The sequence below is a fragment of the Leptopilina boulardi genome, unplaced genomic scaffold (genome assembly GCF_019393585.1).
Source record: "Leptopilina boulardi isolate dan_hultmark-lab unplaced genomic scaffold, ZJU_Lbou_2.1 LbouV2_365, whole genome shotgun sequence".
NCBI classification, from domain to species: domain Eukaryota; kingdom Metazoa; phylum Arthropoda; class Insecta; order Hymenoptera; family Figitidae; genus Leptopilina; species Leptopilina boulardi.
Window position 1 is genome coordinate 108,663 of NW_026137935.1, and position 25,971 is coordinate 134,633.

Consider the following 25,971-nt stretch of genomic DNA (forward strand, 5'->3'; position numbering starts at 1 on the left):
TACCCTCTATTGCAGTCGTCAACTGTTTAAAAAAGAAGACATAAAGAAAAATTATATACCACTCCATAAAATAATTAACAATAGAAAACACCACGTTTTTACTTATGTATCTTTTTAAAATAGTGTATTTGTTACGAACGAATTTCGTAACTTTTTAAAATTTTCAATTTTAAATAAAAGATACTTAAATTGAATTAATTATTGTAAGATTTAAATCACATAGTGATTTAAATTCTTTTTCTACTTATAATAAATTACAAATGGACTTATCAATAATATTAAATACAAACATACAACACAAACACAATTTTTCAAATTAATTTATAAATAAATTAAGAAACAAGTAGCTGTTCTCATTTTAGTATTGTTAAAAAAATTTCGAGAATGTTAAGAAATACAAGGTAAAGAACCTCAATATAGAATAAAAGACTTCATTTTAACAAAGTTTCGTAAATAAAGTTTAATCATTTCATAAATCAATGTACATTTGAGCTATATAATTGCTCAATACAAGGAGTGACTTATCGAAGGTGGATCACGCCAGTACCCAAAATTGCAAGGTTACAAGAAGTGTTTTAGCAACAGACAACTTCATTATAATTTCCCACCCTTTTCATCAATTAATAAAACCAATTGTTGATGAGAAATCAAGGAATATTGATTGATTATTGAGGACTATCGATTTCTTATTGATTTGAATATTATTGATTTGATTTGGTGAGTTTTAATGCAGTATAAATACACTACACAGACATTCACACTATTAAACACATTGTTTTGATACATGTACTAAAAGCATTTGATACTTATTTGTAAAATATATGTTTTTCTTTGGGGTTTAAATTGTGACTTCTTATTTAAACCAGTTCTTATATTTCTTTTTTTCTGATTGATCAAATTAAGAGTAAAAATAAGAATACGAACCTTAACGACATTCTGAATAATAGAATGGTAGTAGGAGGCATCCACTATATTTATAATTTTGGTCCGAAGGGCATGTTGTTAGCCTACCGGAATTTGTAATAAGAAAAGTTATTTTTTGTTTTATGATTGATTTCCATAAAAACCTAAAACCTTTTCTCATCAAATTCTAACCCTAATACAGTGTAAAAAATGTTTGGTTAAAAAACGTATTTTCGAATTTTTGAAAAAGTAACAAAAAAAATTATGTGAATATATTTTTGAAAATCCTTGTGTATGGTTTTAAATATCGATGACTAAAATTAGCCTACAAAATTTGATTGTTTTCCAATAGCTAATTCTCAAATATAAATTCTTTATCCATCCAAATGTTTCTTATGGCTCTTTTTTTAATTTCTTCAGTCAGCCATCGATAGATGCTCAAGCAACAGAGTATATGAGACGGACGTGAATTTTTAAACGTGTTTTTCTCGAACACAACAAAATAGTGTGTGATTAAACATTTTCAGGGTGGTTTTTATTTCTTTCATCTTTTGGATCGCTACGCTGCTGGATATTCAATGTTATTTGCTGTATTAGCTGAAGCGATAGCCGTTAGCTGGATATACGGTACTGAAAGATTCTGTGCCGACATCAAAGACATGATTGGATTCACACCTGGAGTCTATTGGAGAGTGTGCTGGAAATTCGTTGCCCCACTTTTTATAATTGTACGTAATAGTAAAATAATAAAACAATAAGAGTCAATTTTTAATAATAAATAATCAAAAATAAATTTACAGTTTATTATTGTTTATGGTTTAATGGGATACGAACCATTGACCTATGAGGGCTATATTTATCCGACGTGGGCTAATATTTTGGGCTGGTGTATTGCTTCCTCTTCAGTTGCCATGATACCCGGTCTCGCTATCTATAAGATTATTGTAACACCTGGAACCATCTGTCAGGTAAGATTATTAAATATTTAATAACTTTTATTACTATTCGTGCTCAAATTTATACAAATAAAGGTATTAAAATTCTACTACAGTAAAATATTTTTTTATTTGTGCTATTGCATAAATTTTTAAGGCGGAAAACACTTAAAAAATCGATACTTTTTATTCTATATAAAAGTAGGATTAAAAAATCTTAAATCGATATTCGAAATTAGCATTTTTTCTATAAACAGATCTTGTCAACGCTAAAAACACAAAAAAGATAAGGAAAACAGAAACGTCCAAATAAAATATTATTTTGATATTTTAAAATTAACATAGTGATTTTATCATATTTTAATTAAAGTCGTTATTATAATTTGTAATATTTTTTGTAAAATATGAATTTAAAGTATATAAGGTGCTGGAAACTGACACTTTTTCATCTAATAGAAAATATTAAAGAAAACATATATTTTCTATCAAAATATATGTTTATAAATTTATAAATAATAATATAATAAAGTTTATAAATAAATAAAATAAAAAATTACTAATCTTGGGGAATATCTCAATGGTCACTAAATACAGGCACTCCAAAAGTTTTGCTTTGGAGACAAATATACTTTTTGAGATAATAAAGTTTAAAAATTTCAATATTTTTATTAGGTTAATATATATAATATTTATAAATATGAAGTTCGTCCTTGATGGTTAATAATCTTGAACAAACTTCATCTGTATAAATATTACATGTATTAACCTGATAAAAATAGTGAATTTTTAAATCTTTATTATCTCAAAAAGTATCTTTATCTCTAAAGTAAAATATTGCGTGTATTTAGTGACCATTGCTATATTCCCCAAGTTTAGTAATTTTTTATTTTTCTATAACAAAGTTATTAACGTTTAAAATTCTTGAAAATCAGCAAAGTGCTAATTTTAATTGCTTAATTTTATATTTTTATTAAAAAGAAAAGAAAAAAATGCTAAGAAAAATTAAAAGTTAATTACAAGCACTTTATATTTAGTAAATTTTAGCATCGCGGTTTAAGAATATATGAGCGTTAAAGGTTTTATATTTTTCATTAGTTAGACCAATAATTGAATTTGCTTCATTGATTTGGTCACCTTACCAAGAATACTTATTAATGGCACTGGAACGGGTGCAAAATAAATTTATGCGTTTTGTTGCTAGACAGACGGGGATACCATTTTTTGATAGATTTAGTCATGACTATACTGAACTGAGAAGGATTCTGGGTATTCCTTTATTAAGAAACAGATTCTTATTTACTAATTTACTATTTATGTTTAAAATTATTAACGGCATTATTAACTGCCCTCCACTCTTATCTTTGCTAAATTTTGCTGTTCCTTTTAGACCAACCAGAAATCCAACTTTGTTCAGATAGTTATTTCAAAGAACAAACTATGGAATTAATTCTGTTATAAATAGGATAACAAGAGAAGCTAATGAGTACCACAAAAACCTTGATTTTTATGGTATTTCTCTAAGTAAATTTGTATTAAGCTACTCTCTGAAATTTTTGATACTGTTTGAGAAAGAACAAAACATTGTTTCGCACTGTCATTTTTCTTATGTTCTTTTTTTCATACTTTAGTACACTTGTACGAAAGGGCATTGCCCGTATATGGATGATTCTCCGCGTAGCGCACGTTTTGGTGTCTGAAACTTTAAAAATATTTTTTTATCGAAATGATAAATATCAATACATATTTTTGAAGATAAAGTGTCAAGAAATAAATATCCATGGTGGGCAGGAAAATTTTTTTAATTTTTTTAAACAAATTAAAAAAAATTCTGTGCTTGTTGAATTCTATAAAATAGTTGAAATTTGATTTAAAATGTTTATGGGAATTTTTGGAACAATTCATAAAAATATATATAGCGCGAACGACAAATAAAAATGTTGATTTCGGTAATTTACGGAAATTTTCGAGATAATTCATGGAAATTTATGCTGTAATTTATAGAAATTTTGTCTAAAATTCATAAAAATATATAAAGCATAAATCACAATTAAAAATTATTATTTTGGTAATTTACGGAAATTTCCGCGATAATTTATGTAAATTTTCGCGGTAATTTACAAAAACATATATAGCGCGAACGACAATTAAAAATTTTATTTGAGTAATTTATGGAAATTTATGCGGTAATTTATGGAAATTTATATGGTAATTTATAGAAATTTTGGCTATAATTCATAAAAATATGTAAAGCATAAATAGCAATTAAAGATTTTAATTTCGGTAATTAATGAAAAATTTTGTGGTAATTTACAAAAATATATATAGCGCGAACGACAATTAAAAATTTTATTTTGGTAATTTATGGAAATTTATGCGGAAATTTATGGAAATTTATACGGTAATTTATAGAAATTTATTTGGTAAGTTATAGTAAACTTACCGGAGCTATGATAGTTTATAATAAATATTTTTAATTTCGTTTGATTCATTGTGTATTAAACTTGGACTAGTGACGGTCGAAATTTTGTGGCGGGTGGAGACGCTGGGGTCGCTCGAACCGGTGGAACTGATGTTAATAATTTTTTTTTTTTTTTTGAGAAAATTATCATTTATTTTTAATTTGTTTCATATGTTTCACATAAATATAGACTAAAATAATATATATAACTACACTTTATTTAACCTTTATTATTTAATTATATTCTATTTTTTTTAATAATATTGAAAGGTCGGTGGATGCCGGTGGAGACGATTTTGTGATGCCCTGTACAAATTTGAATCTTAAAATGTGTAAAAAAAATTAAAATAAATTAAAATAAATTAGAAAATTGATTACTTTCTTCATGGATCAACTTAAGGAATATAACTTTTGCTGTTACTGAAGTAGAACTATATTAACATTTGACTTTTATTTAAATAATTCAATGTTTAATAATAAAACGCAGAATAACACACAAAAGTGTAGTCAAGTATAAATAGCAAAAAAACAAAGAGAATAATTTTTTTTTGATCAAACGTTTTTTTATTCAATTCCACTACAATATACAATACTAAAATAGCAATAAAAATTGTATTTATTAGTGCACATTGCTAAAAATATTAACTTTTTTGTTTTAACATCCTGTGGGGACAGGTCAAATTTTAATGTTTTTAGCCTTAAAAACCACTTTTCACGAAAAATTATAAAGTTAAATACAAAAATAACTATTGGTTTTTGTTTGTAGTCACAGAAATTACCTTTTTACATTAGATTCGAAATATTATGTGAATATTATTTGTGATTTTTCTTTCGCAACATGAAAAAAACAAGTTGTGCGCTACGCGGAGAATCACCCACATATATGTAAATAAATAAATAAATTTTATTTCATTTAATGATTTCCCTTTTTTTGCAGTATGACGTATAAATTTAATAAATTAAATAAATCTGCTAACATCAAAATCACTGGCCTCAACTAATAAAAATATAAGAAAATTTATTATATAAATTTTCGCCGTCAGGCGCCAATTAATTTTAAAGATAATTAATAAACTATTTTACATCCATTTCATCAACAACAAAACAACACCTCTGAGATGCTCTCAATCTCCAGAGGGAATTCTGCCAAAACACCGGCAAGCAGAAATACCAGCGGCGAGACACGACTTGGACAAATAAACGACTTACCCACGATGTATACCCGACCACGTGTCTGGGCTTCTCAGCTTCTCGACAGATCCACACAATGGTCCTCAAAGCTACTATTCAATACACCTTACACAGGTCTCTTCAAATTCACTTTATTCAGTATACAAAATAGGCACCAGTTCTACACAACTCAAATGTATCTATCACAATAAATATAATTTACTCCACGAGGTCCGCCTCGTGTAACACACGCGCTCGTACGTATACGTCTCTCCGCGACAGCGATCGTAATCGATAAATGGACGCCAAAGTATTGGGATTTTCGGCGTCTCTCTATGCCTCATCCCACTGGCTTCGTCATATTGCTGTCTCTCTTTCTCCACCGTCACTGTAGCCTCGCTCCTTCTCTCTCGCTCCACAGTGGCAGTGACCTCTATCCTAAACTAACAACCAAAATTATTCGAGAGAGCGACATACATTCAAATGACGATTCACTCCGTCACAATCCCCTCCCCATGACCGGAACTACCCCTGGTAGGATCGTCATATAACAACAACAAAAAATGATAATCTAAAAAGATTTTATTTCTTACCAAATCAGCTGCAACAATGGTCATCTCCCTCGATTCTCTCTGGCCATGGTTCACCCGTTGCTCTCTCTCTCTGTCCGTCTGTCCCTCCTTCTCTCACTCTGGCCGACTCCTTTCCTCTCTCTCTGTCCGAACTCCTTTCTCTCTCTCTGGCCAGGGACTCCCACCTACACATCCGCCCTCTTTCCAAACTGCTTCCTCCTCTCTTCCAGCAGATGGTTTATGGCCTTATCTATAGTGGAGGCCGGCAGTCCCGCTAGGGCTCTCGTGATCTCTAAGATCTTTGTCGTTAGATCCTCGTCATCACCCTTCTCCTTCATCTCTCTGTCCTTGACCTCTCCTGATGAGGTCTACTCCTTTGTTGGCTTCTTTGTCTCGGTCTCTTCTCTTTTATTGACCCGCTCGACTCGGTCAACCACCTGTCGCCGTCTCCTTGCGTATGCCTCTGCACAACGCGGACAAGTCTCGACCGTCACCAATCGACGACCACAATTTAGGCAATATGGCCATCTTTTGGTGTTCGAACAGGCCTCCAACTTATGGTCGAACCTCCAACACTGGAAACAGGCATATGGCGGGGGGTCGATTGCGCTCACCGTGGGAATTGCCTTTAAATTCCCGAAGATCAACCGCGAAGTTTTGATCTTCAGCGGTGTCCTCCTTGTTCCCACCTCTCTACCTCTTTTCTCCTCTACTCTCTCTGGCCGTTGTGTCACTGTATTTCGGGAATCCCGAGAAGACTGAGCGCTCATTGCGTTGACCGCTTCTCTCCTTACAGGTTCCCGACGGTTAGGCGGTCCGGGATGTGGGGAGTGCAAACGCGCTTCCCTCGGGGTCGGTGCCGTGCTCTCCATGTCCTCTTTCCTCAGAGCTGGTTTCTGTCTGGCCGACATGGCCTCACTTTGGCGACTCTTTAGTCGGGCCAAGTCTCTCGTCGGGTACACCGACCCGTGACGCAGGAAACTCTCCAACTCGTGCTCTGCAAGGCGGCTCTCGTATGCCTCTTCGCTTTCCCCCTTGCTTCTCTCTGCTGGCCAAGTATACGGGACAACGATCTCCGCTTTGTTCTGAGTGTGGGAGACTGCGAGTTATTGTCTCTCGAACCCGTCTATTCCCAGGAGATCCTTCCGTCTCTCTTCCATTTTTCCTTGGCCTATTGTTCCCCCCACTGCACCTTCCTCCGTTTCTAACCCTCTCTCTGGCCTCTTTATTTTACCCTCCCCTGGTCTCACCGGTTCCAACGGGTTGGGAAGTGGCGCATCTCTATTAGGGAACATCAGTAATGATGCCCCCCTCGTAGCCGTCGTGTCCGGTTGGAACTCGCCCCCTGGCCTATGGGCGGATTGACTACGACCCCTCGTCATTCGTCCTTGACCTCGCGGTTCCACACCGAAGTCCGTCGATGGACGATTGCGGCCTCTTTCCATCCCTCTCTGTCCAATGCGATCGTATGGCATTTTTCTCCTTCGTCTATCTCTCTGTCCTTCTCTCTGGCCTCTCTGCTCTCTCTCACGTCTCTCTGCAAACCACAATACAATTAGTTATGTCACTTTTATCCCCTTGGTGGGAGATATCGCTTTAAGTCAGTCACGTGAACTTTAGGGATTCTACGGCTGTCTCCTGCGCGTAACACGAATACGGTGGGCGATAACACTTCGACTATCTCATAGGGCCCCTCGAATTTGGGTGCTAACTTAGTTGCGAACCTTTGGGTACCACTAGACAGTTTATGTGTTCTACACAACACCATATCTCCTAATTTAAATATACCCTCTCTACGGCCTTTATTATAATATTTGGTTTGCCTCTCCCGCTCTTTGTCAATTAGTCTCGCTACTAAATCTCTCAGCGCATCTAATCTCTTTACCCGATCTATCCACTCGTCTGGATTGATTCTAACCACTTTATCTCTCTTTTCAATTTCTCTACGCAAACTTTTGACTGGCCTAGGATGTCGACCATAGTTAAGAAACGCTGGGGACGTTTTAGTAGCAGCTTGTGTCGCGGTATTCATTGCGTGACGAAACTCGTGAATATGCAAGTCCCAGTCACGATGATCGGCCCCAATGAAAGTAGATATCATCGTCTTTAATGTTCTGTTACTTCTTTCAACTGGGTTGGCCTGGGGATGATAAGGTGGTGTTGTAATATGTTTGACTCCATATTCTTCTAAAGTTGACTTTAGAAATTTGTTGTCAAATTCTTTACCGTTATCTGATAGGAAATATTCTGGTGTTTCCCATCGAAATAACACCAACTCCTCAAACGCTCTAGCTACCGACTTTCCATCTGCAGACCTGAGGGGTTTCACCTCAACCCACCTCGAGAATAAATCTTGAAACACCACCAAGTATTTATAACGATTCTTACTCGGTGGAAACTCCATTGTGTCCGCTGCTACAACTGACCACGGTCTTTCGACTATCCTCTGTCCCATCATACCTACTGGTCCCGCTTGAGAAACTTTATGTACTTGGCATTGTATGCAATGCGTCACGAAATTGTGTACATCGTTCCAAATACCTGGCCAATAGTATTCTCTAGCCACGCGATCATAGGTCTTTTCTATTCCCAGATGACCAGCTGACGCTTGCGCATGCGCGTCCTCCATAACTCTTTCTCTGTACTCTTCTGGGACGACCAATTTCCACCCTTCCTCGTTTCCTACTATCGGCACTAAAAGTGGGTCACTTCTATGGCGATAAAGGTTATCATTTTCCACTGTCCATCCTGGAAAACGTTGAGGGTGCTGGATCACTAACTCTCGGCGCTTGAGGTACCATTGGTCCTCAATGGTTTCAAACGCGGACACTAACTCTTCTTCACTCTCTTGTAATCTGGACAATGCATTTGGGACATGATGTTGTGCACCCTTTCTGTGAACTATGTCAAAGTCCCACTGTTGCATTTCCAGTGCCCATCTCGCTAAACGACCTGTTGGGTCTCTTAAATTCCTCAGCCACTTGAGGGCACTGTGATCGATAATCACATGAAATTTGTATCCCTCAATATAAGGTCTAAACTTTTTAATTGACCACAGCAACGCTAAGCACTCTTTCTCTGTCACGCTGTAATTTCTCTCGGCCTCCGTTAGGACTCGACTTATGTACATGACCGGATGTTCTCCGTCCTCAAATTCCTGTGTCAATACCGCTCCAATGGCGTAATCGCTGGCATCGCACTGTATGGTGAAGGTCTTGGTGAAGTCTGGGCGAGCCAACACTGGTGCCGAAGTGAGCTTCTGTTTAAGCCTTTCAAACGCCTCTTGTTGTTCTTCTCCCCACTCCCACGTCCGGCCTTTATGCAGCAATCTGACCAAAGGTATCTTGATATCACTGTCGTTAGAAATAAATCTGGAGTACCAACCAACCATGCCTAAGAAACGACGAAGTTGTTTTATGTTCTTCGGTTCCGGATAAGTCATGACTTGTTCGATCTTCTTCGGGTCTGGCCTGACTATTTCGCTGTCCAAGAGATACCCTAAATATGTGACCCTAGAGCATCCAAACTCACACTTCTCTGGATTCACAACTAGTCTGGCCTCATTTAGCTTTCTCAACACTATCTCTAACCATTTGATGTGTTCCTCAAAAGTATCCGTGACTACTATGATATCGTCCAGATATCCGAAGACAAATGGTTCAAACTCTGGCCCGAAAAGTGCGTCAATAAGACGCTGAAACGTCATTGGGGCGTTCGTTAACCAAAACGGCATCCTGCGATACTGCCACAATCCTGATCCTGGGATTGCGAAAGCAGTATATTTCTTGCTCTCTTCGGCCATTGGTATCTGCTGATACGCTAGTTTTAAGTCTATTTTTGACAAGAATTTTGCTCTTCTGAGTTTATCCAAGATGGAGTCGATCGTCGGTATGGGGTACGCATCCTTCACCGTGACCTTGTTCACGTCTCTGTAATCCATACACTGCCGAAAATCGTTCTCTCCCTTTCTGGCAATAACTGGCGCGCTTCTCCACTGGGCCGCAGACCGTTCGATGATACCTTTTTTCCAAAGTTTCTGCGTGTTTTCCTGCGCCCATGTGATCATGATCGGTGACATCCGCCTCGGCCGATGTTGGACAGGTGTCTCATCCGTCGCACGGATGTGATGTTCTGTTAGGCTGGTTACTCCAAGTTCGTCTGTTTCTGGCAGTACCCAACGATCCACTATGGCTTGGACAATCTGTCTCTGCTCATCATCCAATGCGGAGATGCCAGCACACTCTGCAATAATTATTTCTCCACTGTCTGTGTCTTCACTCTTGTCAAATTCGTGCCACTCTCCACCGAATACTCTCCATAAACTCTGTCCTAACTGGACTTCCATTTTCCAGGCTTTACAAAAATCAACCCCCAGTATGACGTCAGGTGTCAATGACTCTATGACCATGACCTCAAACTTCTGTACATAACCATCGACTACCATGGTTAAATTCAAAAGTCCAGCGTTTTTGGTGGTGCCCCCTAATGCACTCCTAATTGCTGATCTGGACGGCTGTATTCGGTCCTTGTAAGGTTCGGCTACTTTGGAGTTGATTACCGAAATCGTTGCTCCGGAGTCGAATAATGCTTCATATAGTTTATCGCCAATGGCCATCCTAAAGAAATATCTATTCTCTGTCCTGGATCCATCCAACTTCTCAACCATAATCAGGTTTGGGTCAGCTGAGCCCATCACAGCCTTTCCCCTCCCCAGGACATTAGGTACCGGACCCACTTCCGTACTTTTAGTCCTACATTCCTTACTAACACTTTTCTCTGGCCTGCAATGGAGTGAGTTCTCCTCACTCGATCTAGCCCTACTGTCGCTTGGCACAATTTTGAACACATCATTCTCGGTTAACTCTTCTCTACAGACTTTCTCTCTCTCTAACTCTAACTCAAACTCTATTTTTACCCAACTACAAGTCGCACCATCGTTAATTGGGTATTCAACCTTCTCTACTCTTCCCTTCGGGCAGAGGGGGGTACAAAAGGGTGTTGTGCCCCCCACGTGCCGTTTCCCAAACATGTCCTAAGTGTTGTACAACTTGTACAAGTTAGGAACGTCACTCCCGGGGTTTTACACACTAGACAACTCTCCACTTGAGGTTGTCTCATAGGACATTTCTTCGCATGATGTCCTGGTTGTTGGCAAGCGAAACAAACGCGTTTGGGACATTCCGATGCACGGTGTCCCACCGTCTGGCAGTTGTAGCAAGGTCCCAAGAATTGTTTAGGACTTGCTGGTGTTGGAGCGCCACTCTGCCCCGTTTTTCCCCCTTTTTGTCCAAATGCTTTGGGGAAACTAGGTCTGGGTCCTCCTGCTACCATAGCTGCAAACGTTTGTATCGGCACCGAAACAAACTGCGGCTGCGTTTGGTCTGTCGTCTCGTTAGTCCCTTGAGCGCTAAGGGTGGGGTCACTACCTTTTTTATAGCGTCCACCGCGTCTTGACCTTGAGCTTTCTCATTTTTCTTGCCCCTCTTAACCTTACTCTTCTTTTTATTCTTCTTAGTGGAGTGGTTACTCCTACTCGACTCTTTCTCCGATCCCGATTCATTTCCGAGTGCTGCTACCTTCTCGCTCTTCGCACTCTTATTTACGGCCCTTTTCTCTGATTTTCCTTTATACGCGGCCGATGGGAAAAGCATTTTCTCTTTTGGTGGAGGGGGCACATATTTCTCGTCCAAACTTCTCGTCTTCTCGAATTTCCTAAGAATCTTCTCCATCTGGCCAAGTGAGTCGTACTTCTGGCGATCCAGATGGTGCCTGTACTCGGGTAATAATCCTTTGAAAGCGATTTTATTTTGCCTCTTACGGTCGAGTGGGTACTTCATGTGTCCCAGGATGACTCGAAAGCTACGCAAATATGAAGAAATTCTTTCGTCCTTTCCTTGGGTCCTACTTTTTAGTTCGTCGATAATTTCCTCGTCATCGACTTTCACCAAGTACTCGTTTGTAAAGGCCCGTTTGAAACTTCTCCACGTTTTTAATTCATGACGAAGGGTACGGAACCAAATAATCGCATCACCTTGCAAAATAATTGGAAGTGTTTGGAGTATATCCTTGTCAGAGAGTGTGGCACAGTCCCTACAGTCCGACAATCTTTCTAGAAATACCTCCGCATTCTCATTCTCGTACCCCTTAAATTTTAAATCCCACTCTTTCAAAGTTTTAAGAACCTTCGACGTACGGATAGATTCTACTACATTCTCTGTTCTATCCTCGTTCTGGCTCGTCTGAGAATCACTTTCGGAATCTGAGTTACTGGAAGAATCAGAAAAATTCTTCCTTCTTCTCTTATTTTCTTCCGAATTCTTGTGTCCCCTCCTCCTGTCTCTATTATCTACTCTACTATCTCTTTTGTTGACTCTCTTTTCCCTAATCTCTCTCTTTCTCTGGCCATCCTCACTACTACTCCTATTTGTGTTCTTTCTGTCCCGATTTTTCTTTCTCCTTAGTTCCCTAAATTCATAGTCCTCTTGACTCCTATAGCTTCTGCTGTCCTCAGACTGACCACTAACGTTATAGTTACTAACGTTACCCCTACTTGCCCTACTCCTTACTTCGCTATTTCTCTCGCTTTTACTGCAAACGATTCAAAGTCTATGGCCCGTTGTCCCTTTGATGGTACGCGTTGGGAATTATCTTTTTCCTTAGTAGAATAGCTGTTTTGTGATAGATTTTCTGGGGTAGGGTTAGTTATTCGCTTCGGCTCATTTTGAGCTTTCGGCGAATCGCTGGGGTTCGCTGTCTTTCTCTGAGGGGACGAAATCCTCGCGTGTTGATGGTGGGTCAAACTATACCCTTGTCCGATTTCGGCCCTACATTGGCTCTGTTAAAACTCCCACCCCCCCTCGGAGTAATGTTTGTCAATTAGTTCGGCAGCCCGCAAAAGTCTTTTAAATTCGGGTGACAAATTTAATTTCCCGAACGCCTCGTGTTGCTTTAATACATTCGGGGCCATAGTCAGGGATACTATTGATTGGGCGGGGGTTGACACTATCATGGTCGACATCCCTATCTGTGCCATAGAAGTAGTGGGGGAAGTGTTGGTAGTCATTGCCGTTGTGACTAATGGTGGTGGGGGTGTGAACTGTGGTGTTGATGGATTGATGGTCGGATTATCTCTACTGTACAATCTATCTTCCGCCGGTATTGTCGTACCCGCCGTTGTATTCACACTTTCGGTCAATGTACGCCCTAAAAATTCTTTCCCCCCCTCTTCAGAATCGGTCTCGTCTGACGATAATTTCTTTCCCCTCTCCGTTGAGAGACATTTGGGAAGGGGCTGCTGTGTGGCTCTGACAATGCTTCCTTGAGGAATATTTTATCAGAAGACGCGCAATCATATTGTTCGCTAAATGGGACATCAATTTCTGGATCGATGGACATTCTCAATTCTATCCAGAATAATCTTTCTTTAAGCACCTGCTCTGTACCGTTAATACAGCACTGGTGCAACAACAATTTTGTTACAACTTGTCCCGGTGGCATAAACGCAATTGTGTCCCAGGCCCGATTCGCCTCTGGAATTTCCATTAGCCTTCTCATTCGCTCGTGGTACGCCTGCATTTCGTCGATCGCTCTGGCCATTTTTATTTTAATTGAATTTAATCGACACGAGAGAATTAAATAAATTATTAATAATAATTAAAAATTTAAATAAATTTTGAATTCGCGAAAGAATACGCGAAAAAAAACAAAAATTGAAAAATAAAATTTCATTTTGTATATCCGGCCCTGTAACCACCCACGCATGTACAGGGGCGCACGATTTTTCTGGTGCGAATTAAAATTTTTCTCTACCGCGACTGACCAATGATTCAACTATAACTCTTTCTCTCTCTAACTCACTAGTAATAGTGAATCACGTCACTGGTATCGCGTTCTCTCTCTATCCAATTATCTTCCCGCCTGAATTTATCGTCGCGTGAATTTAACACATTTTAAATCACTGCGCAAAATCAAACGTCCCGTGAATTTACTGAATTTTATTTCCGGCCGAGCACATGGTCGAAAATTCCAATACTTTAAATAATTTGCACTAATTGTTTAATTAGCCATTATTTATTGTTCTCGAAAAATAATCAATTTATTTAAAAATCAGCAAAAATATCTCACTGGCCCTGATAACGATAATTTTCAATAACGGAAAATTCAATGAAAATTTTTATGACGTCACAATCGCGATCTCACAATTAATTAACACACCGATCTAAATTTTACACGGTATGAACATTGCGAAATTTAATTTAGAGAAATAATGGGGAAACACAATAATAAATTCGTCTGGCCAAACACAACTGGCCAAAATTATTTTTCCACTTGAAAAATATCTGGCCACAATAAATGTACAATACAAAATTTTATTTCATTTCACATACAAAAAAAAATAAAATTTTATCACCAATTAAGTAAATTTGTCGTGTCTCGCTGTTCTGACCTGGCCCCACGTTGGGCGCCAATAATTTATGACGTATAAATTTAATAAATTAAATAAATCTGCTAACATCAAAATCACTGGCCTCAACTAATAAAAATATAAGAAAATTTATTATATAAATTTTCGCCGTCAGGCGCCAATTAATTTTAAAGATAATTAATAAACTATTTTACATCCATTTCATCAACAACAAAACAACACCTCTGAGATGCTCTCAATCTCCAGAGGGAATTCTGCCAAAACACCGGCAAGCAGAAATACCAGCGGCGAGACACGACTTGGACAAATAAACGACTTACCCACGATGTATACCCGACCACGTGTCTGGGCTTCTCAGCTTCTCGACAGATCCACACAATGGTCCTCAAAGCTGCTATTCAATACACCTTACACAGGTCTCTTCAAATTCACTATATTCAGTATACAAAATAGACACCAGTTCTACACAACTCAAATGTATCTATCACAATAAATATAATTTACTCCACGAGTTCCGCCTCGTGTAACACACGCGCTCGTACGTATATGTCTCTCCGCGACATCGATCGTAATCGATAAATGGACGCCAAAGTATTGGGATTTTCGGCGTCTCTCTATGCCTCATCCCACTGGCTTCGTCATATTGCTGTCTCTCTCTCTCTCCACCGTCACTGTAGCCTCGCTCCTTCTCTCTCGCTCCACAGTGGCAGTGACCTCTATCCTAAACTAACAACCAAAATTATTCGAGCGAGCGACATACATTCAAATTACTCGTAGGTCACCCGCCCGCTTGATCTCTACCTTACCGCAGCCCAGTACCGGCGCAGGATCGGGGATCGATAAGAGATGTCGTGACGATTCACTCCGTCACAGCAGTTATAGGATAAAAATCGCAAAATTAGGTTATTTTATAGGTTAATTTTAAAATCATATTTGATTTATTATTTCTTATCATTAATTGCTTTTATCAATTTAGAAAAATTAATTTAGTCATTCCAATATTTCTTTTACATTTTGATGGAAATTATATGTTTTCTTTAATATTTTCTATTAGATGAAAAAGTGTCAGTTTCCAGCATCTCATATACTTTAAATCCATATTTTACAAAAAATAATACAAATTTTAATAAAATTCTTTTAATTTCATGATATTGAAATCAATTCAGGACATTACACGTAAAATGCCTCACATATATAGGGGAGTGTGGGTAGTTGTGCTCTAGGTTTTTTTCAATCAAAACTATTACATAAATTTTTTAACTATTCTATTATATAGAACTTTTAGTACACGTACAAACACAACTTTTAGCATAATTAAAATTCAAAACGAAAATAAAATTTTTGCTTGTTTTTCGAATATACTGGTTTATGACTTTTCAAAAACAGTGGGGAATTGTGCTCTACCGTTGAAAATTGAAGAAAAAAACATATTTTTTAGAATATTCTTTATTTAAATTATGAAATGTGAAAAAGTAAGATAACTCACATAAAATAAAGTAATAGATAAGGTATTAAAAGTTTAATTTCAGATAATTTAAATTAAATTACTTTAAAAATAATTAAATGAAACTAGGTAGTTAATTTCATTTACAGTGAATACAGATGTAAAAAGTCTCTTTAAATTGCATAAAACATTCGAAATATTCATAAATAATGTAAAATAAAAAAAGAAAGTGCGTATTAGAATTAAAAACTTTTAAATATGATGTGAGGCACAACTCTCCATTTTCTACATTTTCAAAAAAAAATAGTCATAGAATAATTAATACATCCAATGATTATGCGAATTTTTTTTGTACGTCGAAAGTTATTAATAAAAGCTAATTTTTATTCATTAAACATTGTCATCACTTTAAAAAAATTAGTGGAAATGACCTAAACATGAAGAGACAACGAAACTTTTAGAAAAAATTTTAACTCAATATCGGTAAAGACACGAAAAATGATCCATAGATGACGGGTACCACTTAAAAAGTTAATTCTTAACGAGAAAAGAATAAGCCAATAGTTGAAATTTTTCATATTAATAGCCATAATAAAAGAATTAAGGTGGAGCACGACTCCCCACGAGGTACAACCCCAACTTTTTACTTTTGAAAAATCGGCCAAATTTATTAGTTACGAATTTTTGAAATTTTGGATTTGCGATATTAGACCTTTTTTTAATGCATTATATCTCTGAAAATATTGAATTTGGTAAAATCTCGCCATAAAATAAAAATTTTGTTTTTTCTTTAACTTTTAAGAAATTTAAGAAGAAAATTTTTAATTAAAAAAAATTAATTTTTTATAAACAAATTAATTTTTTGTCATTTTGTCCAGATTAAATTTTGTTTTTTTATGATTTACTAGAACTAATTTTTACGCGCTACGCGCGTCCTTTTATTCATCTTGGACTACTATGATGAGTAGTAGGGCTGTGCCAGTTCTAAAACACAGGTAATGTAGGAATCTACCTTACCGACATATGGCAAATCTACTTTACCCTTGGTCGATGTTACCGACCATAGAGATATAAGAATAGAGTGCGCAAGAGGGGCGAAAAAACGACAAATTATATGCGTTGGACTGAAAGAGACAGATGCGATTTGTAAGCCCCTTTCCCATCCTTGTTTCACTGATGTTTCAGAGTTAGTAAGACAAGAAGGAAGGTAGGGCCCACTAGTTGCATTTGTCTTCTTCTATTGGTTTGTCGCAGCGTAACATGGAAATTGTACAGGGTTGCGCACTCTATACTTATATCTCGTATGTTACTGACCGTGGGCGCGAGATGGCGCTGTTGCTCGCGGGAATTTTTGAAATTTTTAACCCTTTTGGTCACCTATCACCCCCTAATTTGCATAGGGGCAAAGAAACTGTGAAAAACGAAATAAAGAAAAATAATAATTAAATGTAGTCGAAACTGAGTACAAAAATGTAAATCGAACAATTCACCTTGTCATAAAATGGTAAAACACAAAATGAAAACGCATGAATGAAAACGAATAACAAAAAAAATCAGTTAATGAAATAATTTAATTTATCAGGAAACGAATAAAACAAAAGAAACGAAACATCAATTAATGTTATTGAATCTGAGTACAATACTATGAAATAAATGATCCTCCTTATAAGGAAGTGACAAAGGCAAGAAAAAAACGGGTAATCTTTAATTTTTAAGTAATAAATCTCACCAACTCAAGAGTACAAGTAATTTTCTTAAATAAATCACATCTAAAACTATACACGTTCATTTGACACACTAAGGTCCGGTTTCACCAACTATGGTTAAAAGTTAATCAGCGATTAAAGCCAATTTAAACGCTCATGATTGGTCGGTTAGGGATTTAATCGCTGATTAACTTTTAACCGGAGTTGATGAAACTGGCCCTGAGGGATCAATAAAAACATTTGAACATCGTAAAAAAATGACAATCGCTAAAACATATGAAGATCACTAAAACATAAAACCACCGTTAGAACCTTTTAGAGGCCAATTCTATATAACTATTTTTACAGTTGATACACTGAAGGATTAATAAAAACAGTTGAACATCGTGAAAAAAATGACAATCGCTAAAACATATGAAGATCACTAAAACGTAAAACCACCGTTAGAACCTTTTAGAGGCCAATTCTATATAACTATTTTTACAGTTGATACACTGAAGGATTAATAAAAACAGTTGAACATCGTGAAAAAAATGACAATTGCTAAAACATATCTTACGAAGTCTGAATAAGCTCTTTTATATTTAAGATATCGTCCATGTTTTTACGTTGCTCAAATGTTGTTACTACTTACATGACTTTTTGTAACTTTTAAACCTGTGAGACATCCAACTTTGTTCAAACTTCAACTAAACCGTACTCACTATAGCGATAATTCTGTAATACCACGGCTAACTAGAGAGGCTAACTTGTACAACGACAGGATTGATTTTTATGGAGTTTCAATTAATAACTTTGTAGCTACGTTGCGTGGAGTCAGTATCAAAACTACACAAGAATTTTCATAAAAAAGTTATATTGTACAAAAAATTGTTATTTTTTACATTAAATTTTTTTAATCTTGTTTTTATTTTTTGTAAATTTTAACTTGTTTGTAAATGAAAAAATTTTTTTTTAATTTGTTATTTTGTACATTGAATTTTTTTTTGTTTTTTCTTAACGTTATTTTTTACATAATTTTTTTAGTTATTTTTTACATAATTTTTTTTGTTATTTTTTACATATAGAAAAAAAAATTTTCGTTATTTTTTTGGGGCGGTTTGAGGTGCCTACAAACTAAATGCATACATTGAAACTGTATATAAGCTGCATTTACAAGTACAAATGAATTTTAACATTATTTCGTATGCAGTTTAAAGTTTGGGTCAGTTGGGGTAAATGGGGACAAAATCCGTATTTTTCACAAATTAATTAATTTTATGCATCAGAAATAAATTTAGATAAGCTTTAAACGCATGAAACTGACTGTCCTTATTTACAGTAAGATTAAAAAAAAATTTTAATTTGGGGTAAATGGGGACAGCATAGTTTCTAAAAAAGGTTTTAGGGTGTATTAAAGGATAAAAATACTTGAAAGGAATTTTTAATAGGGCGGACGAACTTAAATTTTTTTTATAAATTGATTAAATTTGCTTAATTGATATCTTTTATTATTTTTTTATTTAAGTATTTTGTCTAGCATTTCAAAGAAAACAGACTTAAAAATCATACAAAATTTTTTTCTTATTCCTTATGATTTCCTTAACAAAAATACACTTGAATTTCTGATTTTTGTCGATTTGGTTAATAATAACAAGTTGTCCCCATTTACTCCGAGTTTTCAAATTTTTAGGGTTATTATTAACCAAATTGACAAAAATAAAAAATTCAAGTGAATTTCTGTTATGGGAGTCATAAGGAATAAGAAACAAAGAACGGTGCTGAAAAATGACCAAAATTTGCCCATGCGGGAATTATGAAAAACGAGTAGTTTCCCATAGTTTAAACCCTGCTGAATCCGAAAATGATAATTAGACTCTTGCAAACCTGAGGGAAAGGGATGAAAAACTACCCCTAAATAAGCAATTCCAATAATTCACGACAATTAAAATGCAGTCAAGTAACATCTAAAAAATAAACCAAAATCACTTAAAATTTGTTACTCGGGGGTTTTCGGGGTCGCTGATTACGAATATGATGTTAGTTTTTGAAAATTCAAAATGGCGGATCCAGTATGGCGGACGACTTTTTTAAAAAATCTTGAGAATCGCCTGAAACTTGTTACTCGGGGGTTTTCGAGGTCGCTGATTACGAAAATGATGTTAGTTTTTGAAAATTCAAAATGGCGGATACATTATGGCGGACGAAAATTTTAAAAATCCACATAATTTGCTTAATACTTGTTACTCGGGGGTTTTCGGGGTCGCTGATTACGAATATGATGTTAGTTTTTGAAAATTCAAATTGGCGGATCCAGTATGGCAGACGACTTTTTTAAAAAATCATGAGAATTGCCTGAAACTTGTTACTCGGGGGTTTTCGGGGTCGCTGATTACGAATATGATGTTACTTTTTCAAAAATTGGAAATGGCGGTTCCGATACGGTTGGACAGTTTTCTATGAACCGTCGTATTCGCTTGAAACCACTAATATTTACTATTTGAATTGTTCTAGACATCACTTACTGTTTATTTATACGTATACCCAAGAAGCACGTAATATAACCTCAATATCAAGGTAATATTACACGTAAGATTCGTAATATAACGCTGTAATATTACAGTAATCTTACAGTGATCTTAAAATGTCCGCCTCAAGGTAATATTACCGGGAATATTACTGTAATATTAACGGTAATATTACAGTAATATTAACGGTAATATTACAATAATATTACAGACCACAGGTGTTTGGAAAGAAAAAAAAGTTTGCCTACGATGCCAAGAAAAATCATTGTTACCTGGTGGTTCCTTAGCCCCTCCTGAAACGAGAAAACTTAACCCGAAAATCGTTGCTGTTTATTTAGAGAAGTTTCGAAATTTTTTCAAAAAATTTGTTTTCTAAGGGTCAGAGATAAGTTTTAAATTATGTTAATGATTTTTATTTATGTAGGTGTGTTTGAAGGATCTCATTTTCTAGGTACAAGTGATTAAAAAATTTTTTAATAGAAAAGAACTCGAATTCGTAACTTTTCTTTTATGTAGGTGACGATTTTGGATGATTTAATTAGTAAATAAATAAATCGTGTTAATGAATTTATATCTATAGGGCGAAATTCCACGAAAGTGTTGTTAGGTTTTCTCAAAAACTGCCTGTAGGAGACGGAAGGAGTTGGATTTTTTGAAAAATTTAATCAGTGAATTTTGATTTTTTTGAGAAGTTAAAAATGTGTATTTTTACTACAAAAAATATTGAGATATCCTTGTTTGTTATTTTCGAGATATTAATTATTTAATTATTTAACGTTAACAAAAGATAAAATATTTTATATACAAATAAAGTCATCGTAATTCTGACGTTACCAATTGAAAGCTACCGTAATTCCGCATCCAACGAGCCCTATATGAAGAATTTTGGGTTAGTGGATTGTTAATAAATAATCGCATAACAACATTGCAATTGTTGATAAAAATCCCTCTAATTCAAAATAGTTCATATTAGTCTCGTTGGATGCGGAATTACGTTAGCTTTCAATTGGTAACGCTAAATTACGATAACATTATTTGTTTATAAAATATTGCATTTTTTATTAACATTAAATAATTCATTAATTAATATCTCGAAAATAACAAAAAAGGACATTTCAATATTTTTTGTATTGAAAATACACATTTTTAACTTTCCAAAAAATTAAAATTCACTGTTAATTAAATTATTAAAAATCGTCACCTATATAAAATAAAAGTTACGAATTCTAGGTTTTTCAATAAAAAAAATATTAATGGCTTGTATCTAGAAAATGAGGTCCTACAAACACATTGACATAAATAAAAATCATTAACATAATTTAAAACTTATTTCTGACCCTTAAAAAACAATTTTTTTGGAAATATTTTAAAATCACCCCTTGAAAGAGGTGAAACTTCTCTAAATGAACAGCTATGATTTTTGGGTTAAGTTTTCTCGTTTCAGGGGGTGCTAAGGAACCACCAGGTAACAATGATTTTTCTTGGCATCGTAGGCAAACTTTTTTACTTTCCAGACACCTGTGAGAATAATTTGAGTTATTCATAAAGCATAAAAAACGTAAATATATTATAAGTCAATGTGGCTTGTTGGTAAAACTCTGGACTCGTGTGCTTTGAGTTCGGGGTTCGATTCCCTGGATGGGTAGATTTTTTTCGTAAAGAAATATTCCCATAATATTACTGTAATATTCTCTTACCTTAATATTACGGTATAATATTACTGCAATATTACTGTAATATTACCTTAATATTAGCGCGTAATATTACAGTAACATTACCGGTAATATTACCTTGAGGCGGACATTTTAAGATCACTGTAATATTACAGCGTTATATTACGAATCTCACGTGTAATATTACCTTGATATTGAGGTTATATTACGTGATTCTTGGGTATACGTATAAATAAACAGTAAGTGATGTCTAGAACAATTCAAATAGTAAATATTAGTGGTTTCAAGCGAATACGACGGTTCATAGAAAACTGTCCAACCGTATCGGAACCGCCATTTCCAATTTTTGAAAAAGTAACATCATATTCGTAATCAGCGACCCCGAAAACCCCCGAGTAACAAGTTTCAGGCGATTCTCATAATTTTTTAAAAAAGTCGTCTGCCATACTGGATCCGCCAATTTGAATTTTCAAAAACTAACATCATATTCGTAATCAGCGACCCCGAAAACCCCCGAGTAACAAGTATTAAGCAAATTTTGTGGATTTTTAAAATTTTTCGTCCGCCATATTGTATCCGCCATTTTGAATTTTCAAAAACTAACATCATATTCGTAATCAGCGACCCCGAAAACCCCCGACTAACAAGTTTTAAGCAAATTGTGTGGATTTTTAAATTTTTTTATCCGCCATATTGGATCCGCCATTTTGAATTTTCAAAAACTAACATCATTTTCGTAATCAGCGACCGCGAAAACCCCCGAGTAACAAGTTTCAGGCGATTCTCAAGATTTTTTAAAAAAGTCGTCCGCCATAATGGATCCGCCATTTTGAATTTTCAAAAACTAACATCATATTCGTAATCAGCGACACAGAAATCCCCCGAGTAACAAGTTTTAAGCGATTTTGGTTTATTTTTTAGATGTTACTTGACTGCATTTTAATTGTCGTGAATTACACAGGCACACAAAAAAAAAAAAAGTTGTCTGTTTCTTGAACTACACATATATTTCCTATAGTATTTTGGCCCGCTGAAACCGAATCTGAGGTCAGAATTGCTCCATCACCCTCAGTTTTTTTAAATCGACCAAAACCACCCTTAAACGGACAAATTCACACTTCGGAGATAAAAAATAAATCAACTTATTTTTTAGAAAAACCAAATTTTACATCTACGAAACTTTGCTCCACTAACTCAAAAACAAAGCCAGCATTGATCCAGCACCCTCTGAATTTTTTTAATCGAAAAAACTACCCCTAATCTGAAGAATCAAATTCAGGAGGTAAAACAATAAAATAACTGATTAAAAAATTTTATAACCAGGTATTTTTACTCCAGCAAGGCAGAAACAAATCCAGAAATGCTCCCTCACCCTCTAAATTTTTTTAAATCGAAAAAACCACCCTTAAATAGAAAAATTCAAATTTAAGAAGTAAAAAAAAATACTTTACCGGCTTTTTTTAAAAACAGAACCTTACATGTTTGTAGTTTTGCTCTACTAACTCAAAAAAACAAAGCCAGCATTGATCCAGCACCCCCTGAATTTTTTTAATCGAAAAAACTACCCCTCATCTGAAGAATCAAATTCAAGAGGTAAAACAATAAAATAACTGATTAAAAAATTTTATAACCAGGTATTTTTACTCCAGCAAGGCAGAAACAAATCCAGAAATGCTCCCTCACCCTCTAAATTTTTTTTAAATCAAAAAAACCACCCTTAAATAGAAAAATTCAAATTTAAGAAGTAAAAAAATAATAAATTACCGGCTTTTTTTAAAAACAGAACCTTACATGTTTGTAGTTTTGCTTTACTAACTCAAAAAAATAAAGCCAGCATTGATCCATCACCCTCTGAATTTTTTTAAATAAAAAAAACTACCCTTAATCTGAAGAACCAAACTTAGGAGGTAAAACAAAAAAATAACTGATTAAAAAAGTTTATAACCAGGTATTTTTACTCCAGCAATGCGGAAACATACCTGGCTGTAAAATTTTTCAATCAGTTATTATATTGTATTACCGCCTGAATTTGATTCTTCAGATTAGGGGTAGTTTTTTCGATTAAACAAATTCAGAGGTTGATGAATCAATGGTGGCTTTGTTTTTGAGTTAGTGGAGCGAAAGTACATAGATGTAGTAAGGTTCTGTTTTAAAAAAGTCAGTTATTTAATTTTTAATCTCCTAAATTTGAATTTTTCTATTTAAGGGTGGTTTTTTCGATTTAAACAAATTTTAGAGGGTCAGGGAGCATTTCTGGCTTTGTTTGTGCATTGCTGGAGTAAAAATATCTTGTTATAAAATTTTTTAAACAGTTATTTTATTGTTTTACCTCCTAAGTTTGATTCTTCAGATTAAGGGTAGTTTTTTTTATTTAAAAAAATTCAGAGGGTGATGGATCAATGCTGGCTTTATTTTTTTTAATTAGTAGAGAAAAACTGCATTCATGTAAGGTTCTGTTTTTAAAAGAAGCCGTTAATTTAATATTTTTTTACTTCTTAAATTTGAATTTTTCTATTTAAGGGTGGTTTTTTCGATTTAAAAAAATTTTAGAGGGTGAGGGAGCATTTCTGGCTTTGTTTCTGCCTTGCTGGAGTAAAAATACCTGGTTATAAAATTTTTTAATCAGTTATTTTATTGTTTTACCTCTTGAATTTGATTCTTCAGATTAGGGGTAGTTTTTTCGATTAAAAAAATTCAGGGGGTGCTGGATCAATGCTGGCTTTGTTTTTTTGAGTTAGTAGAGCAAAACTACAAACATGTAAGGTTCTGTTTTTAAAAAAAGCCGGTAAAGTATTTTTTTTTACTTCTTAAATTTGAATTTTTCTATTTAAGGGTGGTTTTTTCGATTTAAAAAAAATTTAGAGGGTGCGGGAGCATTTCTGGATTTGTTTCTGCCTTGCTGGAGTAAAAATACCTGGTTATAAAATTTTTTAATCAGTTATTTTATTGTTTTACCTCCTGAATTTGATTCTTCAGATTAGGGGTAGTTTTTTCGATTAAAAAAATTCAGGGGGTGCTGGATCAATGCTGGCTTTGTTTTTGAGTTAGTGGAGCAAAGTTTCGTAGATGTAAAATTTGGTTTTTCTAAAAAATAAGTTGATTTATTTTTTATCTCCGAAGTGTGAATTTGTCCGTTTAAGGGTGGTTTTGGTCGATTTAAAAAAAAACTGAGGGTGATGGAGCAATTCTGACCTCAGATTCGGTTTCAGCGGGCCAAAATACTGTAGGAAATATATGTGTAGTTCAAGAAACAGACAACTTTTTTTTTTTGTGTGCCTGTGTTATTGGAATTGCTTATTTAGGGGTAGTTTTTCATCCCTTTCCCTCAGGTTTGCAAGATTCTAATTATCATTTTCGGATTCAGCAGGGTTTAAACTATGGGTAAACTACTCGTTTTTCATAATTCCCGCATGGGCAAATTTTGGTCATTTTTCAGCACCGTTCTTTTGTATGATTTTTAAGTCTGTTTTTTTCAAATGCGAGACAAAATACTCAAATAAAAAAAAATTTAATTGGTTCAACTATTATATATCTACTACAAATTTTTTTCAAGATTTTCCATCCCTTAATACAGTAATATACTTAAGGAAACTTTTTCTTAAACCTTTCTTAGAAACTACGCTGTCCCCATTTACCCCAAATTTAAAAAAAAATTTTAATCTTACGGTAAATGGGGACAGTCAGTTTTATGCGTTTAAAGCTTATCTAAATTTTTTCTGCTGCATAAAATTAATCCTGGGAATGTAAATAATAACTTAAAAAATAAATCCGCAAATATAACCTTTTAAAGGAAGAAACTTACGTAATTTGTGAAAAATACGGATTTTGTCCCCATTTACCCCAACTGACCCAAACTTTAAACTGCATACGAATTAATGTTAAAATTCATTTGTACTTGTAAATGGAACTTATATACAGTTTCAATGTATGCATTTAGTTTGTAGGCACCTCAAACCGCCCCAAAAAAATAACGAAAAATTTTTTTTCTATATGTAAAAAATAACAAAAAAAATTATGTAAAAAATAACTAAAAAAATTATGTAAAAAATAACGTTAAGAAAAAACAAAAAAAAATTCAATGTACAAAATAACAAATTAAAAAAAAAATTTTTTCATTTACAAAAAAGTTAAAATTTACAAAAAATAAAAACAAGATTAAAAAAATATAATGTAAAACA

The 25,971-nt window shown here is 34.8% G+C and overlaps 1 protein-coding gene across 1 annotated transcript in view; it reads left to right on the plus strand.

The window, feature by feature from the left end:
* LOC127286905 (sodium-dependent dopamine transporter-like) overlaps positions 1 to 25,971 on the plus strand; it is an 82,615-nt gene that overhangs the window by 22,332 nt on the left and 34,312 nt on the right. Inside the window, exons 3-4 of the mRNA XM_051313537.1 lie at positions 1,431 to 1,631; positions 1,704 to 1,871. Of these exons, the coding sequence (XP_051169494.1) occupies positions 1,431 to 1,631; positions 1,704 to 1,871 (369 nt within the window). The remainder of the gene's footprint in view (positions 1 to 1,430; positions 1,632 to 1,703; positions 1,872 to 25,971) is intronic.